This window comes from Electrophorus electricus, chromosome 14 (genome assembly GCF_013358815.1).
Source record: "Electrophorus electricus isolate fEleEle1 chromosome 14, fEleEle1.pri, whole genome shotgun sequence".
NCBI lineage: Eukaryota > Metazoa > Chordata > Actinopteri > Gymnotiformes > Gymnotidae > Electrophorus > Electrophorus electricus.
This window is the reverse complement of record NC_049548.1, coordinates 11,246,122-11,260,680: the sequence shown is the minus strand read 5'-3', so window position 1 is coordinate 11,260,680 and position 14,559 is coordinate 11,246,122. Positions and strand designations below refer to the sequence as shown.

Below are 14,559 nucleotides of genomic sequence, written 5' to 3'. Positions count from 1 at the left end.
TAATGGTTGTCAAGCAGCGACACAGGAGTGTTTGACCTGGCTGACCCTACTCCGTAACCTATACGCTGATGTACTCGTCGTTCTCTGTCACCGGTCATCCGCTCTTATCATTTGAGTACGCGGCGTTTGCTTAAATAGAGCAAAACACGAGAGCAACGGGTTGACGGGTACTCTCGCTCTCTGGCGGTGTTGGCTGGGGCCAGCTAGCATTTTTGCTTGAGAGACTTGCAATGCCCTATACCAATGGAAAGGCTGAGTCTGTAGCCGTGAATAAAACCATAAAATCGCAAATATTTCTGATCGCCCCGTTGTTGTTGAATACAAGAAAGCATAAAAATAAGATTTAAAAAATGCCGCACAAGTATTTTGCTATCCTTATTGTCATATATTCAAAATGATACATTTCGATTAAACAAAGGACTACTGAACGCTACAAACGTCTTTATTGACATTTTTGTTTCAAGCCTTTTATAAGACACCATGTATAGTTGTTTCTGTATTTGCAAATGGGTCACAATGCTATGGAAAGCCAAGCAAATAAATATTCGACTCAAATGAAGCGCATTATATTTCTTTTACTGCGTGAATTATAGCATTTTGGAAGTTCTTACACCAAAAAATATGCCATATTTCCCTACGTCATAAAATATGCTATAAATGCCATCAAAATTCTGTATTGCACAGCATATAAATATTAGCTTAAAACCTCATAAAACATTTTAAATGGAAAAAAACTGTGCTTTTATGCCCCATTAAAAGAGCGATTTTATATGAGTAATGAGCTCCATTTTATGAGCTCATGAGTAATATTATATGAGTATATTATATAAGCATTGAGCACCTTATGAGCTCCATAAGGTAATGAGCTCCATTTTGGTTATGGAAAACCAATGCATTTGAAATATGTCCATCCAATCATTAGCAAGGTTAGACAAGAACAACTGCTGATAATAAGGATAATAAACCAGTGTTCACATTAATTTATGCTACAATGAGTGTTCTCATTGATAACATATTTTCCCATTAATTCCTGCATTTGTGGAAATGAGTGTAATTTCTTTGGATGTCTGCTACCAGGTATTAATTACTATTTAGTCTTTGTTATAGTTCAGTAATACTGCAGATATGTGGCACAAAATAGCAAGATAAAGTGTTTTATGTGATATAGGTAATTGGGTAGGTTTCCCAAAGCAGTTGGATTCATTGGTACTTCTTGCTGAAATGTAACTATGTATTAACTATGGATTGATGGTACAAACATTAATATATAGGGTTATAGATTATTCTATTGTGAGGTGGCAGTGAAAACCTAAACCATCCTAGGTACATGAGAAATAGACATGCATGTTGTAATCATGGAATGGAACTGGAACCTGGATGAATGTAGAAAATGACCACAAAATGCCATTAACTGATACCACACATTATGAGCTCATAGCAAGAGATTTCTTTCCTCCAAAAATGCAATAAATGCAATGAGTATGACACATTGCTTGGTATTGTTTGGAATATGATGCATTGTAGTGGCAAAACCTGTAGTATCACAATGTAACAGGTGAAAGAATTTTTATGTATTTGTTTATTTTCTGATTGATTCTTCTAGCATATCCAATCAAAATTTCCAGTGTTGGATAGAACATGCAAAAAAGCTACAACTATGAAATGATTAATTATAATCAGAGCTGTAGATGATTCCTTAATAACTGAGATACAATTAATATCTAGAATGCATCAAATTCAAACATCAGGGATCAAATCTCACTGATCAAGTAATAGCAATTTTGTTACTGTTTATAGTAACATATTACTATACCTCTTAGTTAATATTTATTGATCTTTTCATCAATTCTTTTTGTTCCCAAAGTACTTTAAACTGTGAATAAAGCACGTTTTGGTATCTATAGCATTTTAACTTACATTGCACTCCTCAAATTCAGCTTAGTGAAGAAGCAGGCCCCTCTCATCTTTTCCAAGGCAGAAGGTACCAGTGGCAATGGGTACAGCTACTTGATTGTAACATCATTGAGACCTCTATAATCGATGAATGGATGTATTCCTCTATCCTTTTTTAAAATGAAAAGGAATCCTGCAGCTGCTGGAGATTTGCAAGGTCATATATACTCTTGTTCCAATGTCTCAGATATGTAGTCCTCAATTGCTTGGTTGTCTGCAACAGATAGGGGATATGGATGAAGACAAAGAGGTATGCCTCCGTCTACCAGATCTATAGCACAATCATAGGGGTGATGAGGAGGTAGACAGGCTACTTTCTCCTTATTGAAAACTTCAGCTAGATCCTCGTATTCCTCAGGGACAGAAAAACTTTCAGCACTTTCAGGACTCTGCCTCCACATCAGTGCAATGACTAAACTAGGTTTCTTTAAACAGTTCTCATTACAAAACTCTGGAAAGCAGAGTTTTGTAATGAAGCAATGTCCCATGAAGCAATGTCTGGCTCCCTTCAATAAATCACAGGGTTGTGAAGTTTGCTTAGCTTTTGATATTACAAAAAAAGGAAATATTTTCTACATGAAGAGCACTACTGCTTACTGCTAACTGGAACAGTATTGTGTGTGATGAAACCAGTTCCAGTTAAGAACTACTGTCACACTTAACTACAGGAGTGTCCCATATTTCCATAGCCATCTGAATCACTTTCTTGTTTTCCTGCTCTCATCTGTTTCCATGGTTCCCTGTCTCCTTATCTCATTGTCTCCAGCTGTTCCTTGTTTGTCTGGCATTAGTTGTCCTATTTAAAACTTGTTCCCGTGTCTCTTGTTTGCTGGTCATTCTTGCCTTGTCTGTTGTACTGTCTCCCTTTGCTCTCGTCTAAGTTACTCTCTTCCTTTTTTTCCAAGTATTGTTCTGTTCTTTCATTTCTTCAGGTGTTCTCCTGTCACTTTGCTTCCATGTAGGTTACACTTCCCCAGTTCCTATACACAAGTATTGTCTTGTCTTTTCTCTTTAGCTTCTTTGTTTGTCTGTAACTGTCTAGTCTTCTGTTTAGCTCTGTTTTCCTGTTACCTGCATTTCCTCTTTTTGTCTTGGTTATCATTTGTCTAAGCTAAGTAGCCTGGTTCTGTGTATTCCCCTTCCTTGTACTTTTTAATGCCTGCTTTTCTTAGGTGTTTTTTTTTTTCAATTTTTGAAAAACACTTCCAATATAAAATGTTATTAAATATTAAATGTCTGCAGTTGCTAGATTGTCAGTCCATTTTAATATACACTAGCTTTACTGCTGTGGCATCCATATGCAATTTGAAGGCATTACTAACAAACATTACACCAACACACTTTACAACACAAAACACCCTGGTTTTATTCTCAGAATACACAAACTAAAATCATGTACATGATATTTGCAAAATGTTTGTACATGAAAAACTGTAATTGTGCGTAAAACCTCTCTATTGCACAATGTTTTAATATACAATCATTTCACACAACAAACGAATTCCTGGGTGGAATAAATTTTTTATCCAGCTTTTAAAAAAGGTTATTTATGCATTCATGAAACTATGTATTTGACTGGTGGTCAATTGATTAATTTTTGTTTTCTTTTTTCAAGTTTTTAGTGAACCTAAAATAATGTACACATGGAAAGAAAAATCAGGAAACTGTCAGAATTACATAAGAAAATTGATTTTCTCAGCCAGATTGTTGTTCACTTTGCACTTATGCTGTAGCTGTATGGAATCACAACAGCTGACCTATTAACTGAGTGTTTAGTGGATGTCACTTCTGACTGGAGTTGGCATAGGGGATCCTCGTTTTGTCTCTGCATTGATGTGTTCGGTACGAGACTGAGTAATCCACGAAACCAAAGAAATGCCAAGCACAGACAGCTGATCTCAGAACAGCCTATAATGACACTGACTGTGAAGTAAACTAAGTGATGCAGTATATTGCTTTCAGCAGTGGCAAGGGAATGCACAGAATCATGACAAATTTAATGAGACCTATAATTAAAGCTAGACAAAACACATGTCTGTGAATTAATAGGATATGAAATGTTTAGCTTTTTAAACAACTAATTTGATTACTTAACTGCACTTTTCTTTAGCTGTACACAGTATTTATTTAAATTTTGATGACTGTAAGCAAATTACAAAAAACAACATCAAATACAGCTATAAGATGTAAGAAAACAGATTTCAGATGAAGCTATTATTATCTCTGTAAAAGAACCCAAGCCACATTTATGACATCAATGGTTGAGCTGTGATAATGGTCAGTAACTCCTGGACAGATGAGATTATTTTCAAATAGTTCACTCAGGTTAGGCATGAAGAACATCCAAGCTCATCTCGCCATCATTCCAACCTGGAGGCTCTGACCAAACAAGGACCTGCAATTGCCCACTCTGTAATATGTCGCATCAAATTCACAACAGTCTGATCCAGACAGCTCAATCATGATAGGGCTTGTGGCTTTTAAAACGGAACTTGAATTTAAATTATTTTTATGTAAAGCACTTAATGATTTGAAAGCTAACATTTTAAATAAATATATTAAAAATTATAAATTGTGATTATTGTTGTTCATTTGTCTAAAAAACAAGTGGTTCATATGCTATTAAGAAGTATATCACAAATTTAAGGTAGCATTTATGGTTACTGACTTTAGTTCCCCTGAATGGAATTATGTTTATTTTATACTTTATTCTATTCTATTACATTTAAGGCGAAGTTCTCTGATTACCTTTTCCCCCATTCTGAGATCTCCCAGCTCTCACCTGTTTTTGCATTTATCTCTGTTCTCTTAAATTAAGACATTCTGGCCCCTTAGCCATAGTTTACACATAAAACTCAAACTGGTCTAGTGAAGTGAAGTGCTATGATTGTCTGCTCTTATCTACAGTGTGACCATAAATATATGATAAATAATAAATTTGACTATATTCATATACTAACCATGTTCAAATACCACCATGTTATTTACTGCATGAGCAAAATGTAGCTAACATAAAACATATAAATATGTTTGCCAATATTGTTGACTGCTATGATCCACTTAAGTTTGGCATATCATAGTCAAAGTTGCTTGATTGATGCATCTGGATTGTGCCAGCAAGGCACATGATTTTGCCATCAGTTCTCTTCTGTCTCTCAGATTGGAGGGATATGAGTGGTTGTAGGTTTGTACTGCATGGCCAGACTGTGTTTGTGTGAGCAGTGTGTTGGTTTGCTGGGTCTGACTGGTGTTTTTCTGGAGAGGCAATTCTCTGCTTCATCTGTGTACCAAGCCTTTTCTGCAAAGTGATGCACTATGGAGAGAAAAAAAGAGGCCCAAAGGCAGTGTGTGTTTTAGCCTTATTTGGTGCATTTTCTAACTATGGGGTGTATTCAAACTGCCAACCAAATGCTAAGCTCTCTCAACTACTGGTTATAATGGAAACAGCCATTGTCAAACTGTCAAATTGTCAAAAATTGTCAAATTGTCAAAAATGTTTGCACGCTTGTCAACATCAAGTAGTGAAATGAGGTAAAAGCCTTTCAAAAGTGTATAAAAAGGGTTTTAAACAATGTTGTATGCATCTCATGTCCATAAAGAAAGAAGAGGCAAAGGATTTTACACAGATACAAAGGGATACATTCAGAGACAGCATCAACTGGTGGATCGGCTTAAAGGACGAGAGTAAAAGGATAGCAGAAACATATAGAAGTCAAGTTTGAGGCTGGGTTTCATCACACTTGCTATAGGCATTTTATAATCAACAGGTCATAAGGTGTCCTGAAGCTCAAGATACAGGTGGAAAAAGAGTCCTGCAACGTATGATTTCCCATCCAAGAAACTTGGGTCCAGGACAGGCCCGCTAGTAGCTTGTGTTGAACCTGTGCTTCCAGCTTTGTACATAATATGCAAGAAAACGGACAAGTACATTATTGTTACAGGCTAATGCCTAAAGCACCATCGGTCACAGGCAGAAACATGTTCAGCAGGTGAGTATAGAAACAAACACATTTTGTTATTTCTTCGTACTCTGTGCCTTTGTGTTTATCCTAGCCTTCGTGTATCCCTTGCCTTAGTTATAGCCTGCTTTCCCATGTGCTTTCGTGTGTTTATTTTGTTTAATCATGTTTCCCCATACTCTCCGTGTGGGCTCTATGACCCTGGACTACAAAAACAACTCTGATTTTGGATTTGCCCCTAATGAATCTCACTTCTCTCCGCACATGCATCCGCCTACTTACCGCTCAACGTTACAGTGTGTAAAAGCTGATATCTGTCTGTAAAGTGCCCTTGAGTTCGAGAAAGACACTATATAAATGCAACTACTACTACTACTACTACTACTAATAATAATAATAATAATATGCAAAAAAATGCATTTAAAAAGTAGTGCCCAGACATGGGAACAGAAATCACATTCTATGCACTTTTCTTAGTTCACCTTATGGCCTAATATTCACATTACACAATTATTCACATTGCACAACACATTGTGTCTTCTAAGATTCCGATACTCAGGGTTTGTCCTCGGTGTCTCTCAGCAGTGCACACACCAGTGATGTTCCCTGCTCCAGCAGACCTGACTTGCCACTAACAAGGGCCTTGGGAATTAATAGATGGGTCAGGTGTTAAAGAGCAGAAAAAGCACTGTTCAACACATGGGTAGTCCAGAACACATGGCCTCAGTAACACTGCAATTGTGTACACGGTGATAATGATGGCAACAGAGGAGTGGAACTAATTATGGAAACTGAAATTAATACCAAGTCCTGTTCTTCAGTCAAGATGACCATGAACTAGATTGTATGTGCAGGGATTATTCCTAAGATCTACACAGTAGGCTGGTAAACAGTGGAGTGAGTGGAGGTTTTGATATAAAATGTGATTTTCCTATACCAGAGAAAAAGATTTACATCAGGAACACAGGGCTACTACCCAGAAAAGGAACATACAATAAATTGATTTCAACAAGAAATAGACAGACAGAATCCAAATAGTAATTTCATAGTGATGTTATGAGATGACATGATTAAAGTGCAGTGTCAGTGCAAAATGGTTTCTTGATGCTTTAAAATTGTACCACATTTAAATGTAATGTAAACTGTGGTTATATACAAACTTGCATTGAGGTTAAAAAAAATAGGTAAGGTTACACTTTCAAGAGGACACTTATGGTCATGTGATCATGATCCATTCAATCACTGAAAGCACAATGCCAGACACACAGAGGGAAAGAAAAAGTGAGGATAGAGAAAAGGAAAGTGAAAGAAAAACAAACAATGAGAGAGGGACAGAGATGATAAGAGTGTGTGTGAGAAAGAAAGGAAGGATGAGTGTGTGTGCTTGTGAGAGTGACAGAGAGAGAGAGTCAAAAAGAGAGGGTGCAGTTAGCAGATAATGAGCTCTTATTGCACATACTTCTGCCTGTTCCATGGTTAACGGCTCTTTGGCTGACCATTGCATGGGCCTGCGCTTGCTGAGTTCTTTTTGCTTGAACTGTAGGACGGGGAGGAGTGTGAGAGCGTGTTGCCCGAATGACCCCCAGTAGGGTCAAACTGCATCATGCAGAACACCATGTCAGTAGGTTTCAGCTCCAAGTCATATGGAGGGTTGGTAATTATAAACCTGTGGCAGCGAAGAAAGCAAGAGAATGATAATGAAAGATTAAGACTATGGATATATCTGGAGTGAAGAATCCAACTACGTAAGGACATTGATGATCAGGCATAAGGGTAATAGAGGATGTGCCCAGTATATGAATGTGACTAAACAGCTGCCTTTTTATGTGACACTTGATGTTGCCTGCTTGTATACCAATGTGGTTGTTTGTTTATTTGTTTATTGATGACTATTACATTCTTGTTAAAAATGTAGCAAAATTTAAATGATTAAAAAATAATGGTTATAAAAGAGGGAGGGAGCGAAAGAGAGAGAGAAAGAGTGTGAGTGATTGAGTGAGTGAGGTAGTGTGTATGTGTTTATATGAAAAGAATACTAAAATTTGAATTTTATTTGTGCAATGCTGGCACAGTGGTTAAGATACTTGACTAGCAAATAGAAGGTTACCAGTTCAATCCCCAGCACCAAGTTGCCAGTGTTGGGCCACTGAGCAAGGCCCTTAACCATCAATTGCTCAAGTGGTACTCAGGGATCTTAACATTGCACAAAGGGATCTTAACATTGCACAAAGCTAGTGAGTATTTTTAATATTTTTAATTTTTTACCACAATAATTGTATTTTTTTTTGGGGGGGGGGGGGGGGGGGGGGGGCAATATATTTTGGTAAAAAATTAAAAATATTAAAAATACTCACTAGCTTTGTGCAATGTTAAGATCCCTCCGTGTTCCCATCTCTTATTGATGTATTTTGAGAAATTCTGAATATGGGAGGGGGGATGTGTCCCAGTATGTATTGTGACTACAGTCTTGCTTACATTTACATTTGTGGAATTTAGCTGATGTGACTTAAAATTATGACTGAGTACCACTTGAGCAATTGAGGGTTAAGCGCCTTGCTCAGTGGCCCAACACTGGCAACTTGACAGTGGTGGGGCTTGAACCTCTCAGGAATAATACTACACTGTAGTCTTTTATCATTAACTTTGATCTCCTAGCCTTTACTTCATGTTGTGCACTTTGTGTTTAACTTTTATTTAAAGTAAATTCAACTTTTATATCTTTTCTTATATCTTTTCTATTTAAATGAATTGTCTATGGTGCGATGATAACACTGTTGTGAAAAGTATGATCTGTTCACTAAGATGCTAACAGTGATGTGAACAGTGTGATTTATTTGAACACTGATGTTTTTAAGAAATGGCACACAGTGCTCTTGCATAAGCAGTACATACGCAAATGTGACAAAGATCTTTACCAACATTTAACATGAATATGTGACATCCATTTGCAGCTGCAGGTGACTCACCGCTTAACATGGTCTCGGGGTGTTTCATGTATATTCGGTCTGCATCTCCGGATTGCATTCTCACTGGTCCGGGAAACGTCAAGCAGTCGATATATTCCAAAACACAGCATGTTGTACGTTTTCATTGCCTTGCAGAATAAGTCACCATATAAACCTCCTTCCTGTAAATAAAATAACACACACATATAATTGTATATACTAATGTAATATAAATGCTTATAATACTTATTCTGTAAATGGTATAAGACCAAATGCTACCATTTCCGCAGCTTGGGAGTAAATTACTTAGGTCAAAGGTGAGGGGAGTGCTTGCTGGCAAAATAAAGGGAAGAAGAGACCTGGGGGCTCACCCAAACAGATGGGTTGGGTTATGGGTGAGAAAACCCCCAGACACTTACAAACAAAAACAAAAGGAGTGAAGTCCACTAGACTTCCCCAGTCCAGGGATGAAAGAAAGAGACAGACATGAGGGAAGACTGTCAGAACAATCTTGTAGAACAAGATGACAGAACAATCTTGTATTTGAAACCACCAATTACCAGCAGGCTCAGGGTACATGTTGCACACTGAGGTGGCTGAGGCCACCTGTGGGAGATCAGACTAATGAGCAGTGATTAATTCCTAGCTCGTGACCTCCCTCTTAGGGTGGACAGCCAGCATTTCAAGGAACCCATTACATTGGCATGAATGTAACAAATTACTGTGATGTTGGCGGCACAGAGGAAGTGAGAGGCGGGGTTGCGAAAAAGTGCTTTTTATTATCCATCAGACGGTCAACGATGGGAAGCACTTGACAAAACACAAAATAGAAGTAATCTTCTTCATAGTGTGAATGCAGTTACTAGACTTGAATTAATGTCGAAGGTCCACTAATGTGCAGCCCCGTCTCCTGGGATCTGTGAATGTAATCAGTACTCAGGAGATTGTGAGCAGGGCAGGTAAGGGGTGTGATCCCTAGCAGGAGTGGGTGTGTCCTTCTTCCTGCTACCTGGCCAACCAACCGTGACAGAATTCCCCCCCCCCCCGAATACCCTGCAAGCCTCCTGGTGCGTGGCCGGCCCGGCCGTAGCGGAGCAAACTTCTGAGGATGCTCCCTGTGATAGGAGGCGGTGAGGTTGGGGTCCAACATTTGGGAAGCCGGTGTCCAGCCCTTACCTTGTATGCTGGTCCTCCCTCTATCTCTAGAGGAGGAGGCGAAGCATTCAAGGGGCTATCCTCCTCTGAGAGGGGACCCTCCACAACCGGCTTCAGGGCCGACACATGGAAGGCCCGAGAAGCACAGCTGTGTCCAGGCAAGCCAACATGGTAGGTGACCTCATTAATTCACCCAGTGATGGTGTATAAACCCTTATATCTCGCAGCTAATTTCCTGTTGGAGCCTACATGGCTGTCTTTCATCGACATCCACACTTTCTGTCCAGGTTCGTAATGGGGGGGTTTCCCCACGCCTCCTAGCTGCTTTTCTCTTGTATTCGGTGATGGCTATGTGCAATCTCTGATGGGCCTCCTCCCACACCTCATCACTGCACCGACACCACACCTCCACTGCCGGCTGGTCGGACAAGCATGGATTCCACAGATAAAGTGGGGATTGGGATCCTAGGACACATTAAAATGGCGTTAGTCCTGCCGCTGCATGATGCACTGAGTTCTGGGCATATTCTGCCCAGGGGAGGTAGGCACTCCAGGTCTCGGTATGCTTTTGACTGTACAACTGTAGAAAGTTGCCTAGATCTTGGTTGACCCTCTCTACCTGACCGCTGGCTTGAGGGTTGTACCCAGACGTCAGACTGACTGTGATGTACAGCTTTCCAAGCAAATCCTTCCACACTCTGGATGTAAATTGTGGCCCCCTATCTGAGACTATGTCCTCTGGTAGCCCAAATTGCCGGAAGAGCTGGTCCGCCGTCTCCCAAGCAGTAGGTAGACCTTTAAGTAGAAGGAATCGCACCATCTTAGAAAACCGATCCACTATGACTAAGATCACCATGTTGCCCTCAGAAACAGGAAGGTCAGTGATGAATTCAATTGGCAAGTGAGAGCACGGTTGTAGAGGTGTGGGTACTGAAAGCAGCTTACCTGCAGGTGGTGTGCGAGGCGTTTTGCTGCGGGCACACACTGAGCAAGACACCACATACCTGACAATCTCTTTGTTCACAGCAGGCCACCAATAGCAAGCACTCAGTAGCTGTTGTTCCTGGATGGCCTGTCCCCACGGAGGTGTGTGCTCACATTATAAGGGCTCGACGGTGGCAGAGTGGTACAAAGAGACGGTTTGGTGGGGAATATAGGTGTGGATTCGCTGCCTCTATCTTTCAGTCTAGGTTCCATCTTAGCGTTGCCAGGAAACAGGTAGGTGAATGAACTGGCTCCATGCTGGTTGACTGGGCTTCTGCGTGGTGTTGCCAGGAGAGTGCGACTGCCCTCACGTTTTTCTCTCTTGTTCTATAGGTGACACAGAAATTGAATCTCATAAAGAAGAGCGACCACCGGGCTTGTCTGGAATTTAGCCTCTTGGCGGTTTGGAGGTATTCCAATGACCAAAAAGGGGTGTCGCACTCCCTCCAACCAGTGTCTCCACTCCTCGAACGCTAGTTTCATTGCGAGGAGTTCACGATCCCCCACGCCACAATTCCTCTCAGCAGGGTTTAGTTATTTTTTAAGTAGACAAAGGGCTTTAGCTGTCCTGCTTTTCCCTTGTCTTGAGAACACCGTGCACACCCCCACATACGCATCTACCTCCACCACAAACGGCTTCTCCGAGTCTGGTTGCTGCAGTACCAGAGCAGTAGAGAAGGCAGCTTTTAGCTCCGAAAAGGACCTCTCCACCTCGGGTCTACATCTTATCCTCTTGGATTGTCCACAGAGTAGGTCGGTGAGAGGTCTAACCAAAGTACTAAAGGATTTGATGAATCGACAGTAGACATTTGCAAATCCCAGTAAACGGTGTAGTTCCCCGCAAGTCTGCAGTCTAGGCCAGCCCATTACTGCTTCCACCTTGCACGGTTGCATGCGTATGCTGCCCTCATGGATGAGATATCCCAAGAATCTCACCTCTTTGTGATGGAACCCACATTTTTCCAGTTTGCAGCAGAGGTGGTTCTGCAGGAGGGTGCAGAGGACAGCCCGTATGTCATGCACATGTTGGCCTCAGGAGGATGAATAGATCAGGATGTCGTCGATATATGCGATGACAGATCTACCCAAGAACTCCCATAGGACCTCATTGATGTAGGCCTGAAAAATAGAAGGGGCTGTGGCTAGACCATACAGCAGGACTAGAAATTCATAATGTCCGGAGGATATACTGAAAGTGGTTTTCCATTCATCACCCTCCCTAATCCATATGAGGTTATACCCGCTGCGGAGGTCTAACTTCGTGAACAACTGGGCTCCCCTTAAGTGCTTGAGCGCTGTCAGGACTAGGGGGAGAGAGTATGGATATTGCACCAACAACTCGTTGAGCCCTCTATAGTCCATGCAAGGTCTCAATCCTCCATCCTTTTTCTTTACAAAAAAGACACTCGCGGACGCCGGAGATGTGGAGGGTCGAATGTAACCTTGCTGGAGTGCCTCCTTGATGTACAGCTTGATCATTCGTTCCCCTTCCTGGGAGAGAGGGTAAACCCTACACCTGGGTGGAACAGTGCCTTCCTTAAGAGTAATGGAGCAGTCCTGGTCACGATGTGGAGGAAGCTGTGTGGCTTTCGTGGGGCTAAATACCTGTGCCAGGTCGCTATACTTTTGGGGCATGGTGAAGTCGTTTCCGGCTTCAGGGCTTTCCATGGACATGGACTGAAGAAACACTGTCCAGAGAGGGAGGCACTTTCCTTCGTAGGTGGCTGCCCACTCGAGGACACAGTTCTCTGTCCATTGCAGTTGGGGGTTGTGTGCCCTTAGCCATGGGAGCCCTAGTGCGACCGGATGAGAAAGGGAGGGGAGGAGGTAAAAGGCAACATGCTCCACATGCTCCCATCCATTCTCGAGGAAAACACGAGGAGTAACATGCGTTATGAAACCAGACCCCACAGGTCCTCCGTCAAGCGCCTGCACACTTAACGGAGTGGGGAGGGAGATGGCTCTTATCCCTAACCGCCTTGTGAAGCCACAGTCCATTACGTTGCCCGCTGCACCTGAATCAACTAGCACCGACGACCCTGATTTATGACCTTAACTGGCAGTCTACACATAGAAAGGGTTGGGGAACGACTCACTGAATTGTGGCAACTCCCTCAGTTCTCTGGTTTGCCTTGCACCCCTGCCACACATGAGCATGGGCTCCACTGGGGCTTTCACCTGCCCAATCGCAGGGGTATTCTCTCGCTGTGGCAGCCCACAGCCCACAGCCCAGTGGAACTGCCGGCATCGTTCCTGCATCGCTGCCGGAGATGGTCATACGTGATTGTTAGGTGTGCCACCTCATTCAGTGAAGAAGCTTCCTGGTTACATGTCAATTCCGCCTGCAGATCCACTTTCAGTCCGTGGATAAAAGCGTCTACTAAGGCAGGCTCATTCCAGCAGGTTCCTGCAGCTAGAGTCCGGAACTCTATGGCATAATACCATATACCACGGATTGTCCGCATAGTCTTCCCTGACGTGGATGTAAAAATATCGCCTTAAGCTCCTGAATGAAACCGGCATAATCATTCATTAGCAGGGAGGCATTAGTCATGCGAGTGGCTCCGCAGGTAAGGGTTTTCCCTGTGAGCCTGGAGATTACAAAAGACACCTTGGCATGGTCGGGCAGTTGGGGTTGATATCCAAAAAAAGTTTGCACTGAACGATGAAGTCCTCATACCGCTCTGTGTTTCCTCCATACGTCTCGGGGGTAGCAATTAGGCATTTTATCTCTTCTGGTAAAGGTGGGGTAACGGGAGGGGCTGCTCGATGCTCCGGACTTGTGGCCAGGCGATTAACACACTGCCCAAGATTCAGAACCAGAGAATGTATTTCCCCCATCTCCTGCTTCTGCTGCTCCATAGCCCAGTCAGGGCTACTCGCCTCGCTTCCAGGAGGCTGGACATTCTGCACTGTGCTCTTTACTCTCCTGGGATCTGTGGGTTTAAATAAGGGTAGAAAGCAATTAAGGAACACGTGAACGTAATCAGTACTCAGGAGATTGTGAGCGGGGCAGGTAAGGGGTGTGATCCCTAGCAGGAATGGGCGTGTCCTTCCTGCTAGCTGGCTGACCAACCATGACAGTTACATTATTGTCAAAGCAAATTAAAGTGTGATAGAACAAATCATTAATCAACAATACTGATGAACTGTAGAATAAAAACAATTTATTGGTTGTTTCTTAAGCTGTGACAAGATACTGTGAACCTTGCTGGTTGCAAAATAAGCCCACTCTTCTCTCCCAAGATACATGGCAGTCTTTCTCTATTACTGCAATCTAGAATCTCAGGGCAGATGCTGTTTTTATAGAATGTTTCTTACTGATTCATATTTAAGACACTCAAGTTAGGAAGTGCACCTCTGTGTCTATCACAGCAAGGTGTCAGTGGAAGCACAGCCTGTTCTCTCTGGACAGCCAGCATTGCCAATGATGGCCAGGTTCAATAACCAGGCTGTGTTCGCTGTGTCTGTACATTGTTACTGCTTTTCTTTTTTTGTTTGTTTTTTATTGTGGTCAGAAAATTTGCTAATATATAGTCTCAATTTATAGCCAAATAGCACTG

General features: G+C 41.8%; 1 protein-coding gene across 3 annotated transcripts in view; it reads right to left on the bottom strand.

Annotated features, from left to right (window-relative positions):
• Positions 1-555: 555 nt before the first annotated feature.
• The window catches only part of LOC113582898 (calcium-activated potassium channel subunit alpha-1-like), an 86,583-nt gene continuing 72,579 nt past the window's right edge, over positions 556-14,559 (bottom strand). Inside the window, exons 27-29 of one of the 3 annotated variants that reach the window (XM_035533367.1) lie at positions 8,879-9,039; positions 7,372-7,578; positions 556-2,167 (exon numbers count right to left, since the gene is read on the bottom strand). In XM_035533367.1, coding sequence (XP_035389260.1) covers positions 7,389-7,578; positions 8,879-9,039 — 351 coding nt within the window. In that variant the 3' untranslated portion in view covers positions 556-2,167; positions 7,372-7,388. Of the gene's footprint in view, positions 2,168-3,294; positions 5,267-7,371; positions 7,579-8,878; positions 9,040-13,875; positions 13,933-14,559 lie in introns of those variants that run through there. The other 2 variants (XM_035533368.1, XM_035533369.1) reach the window with 2 other exon arrangements.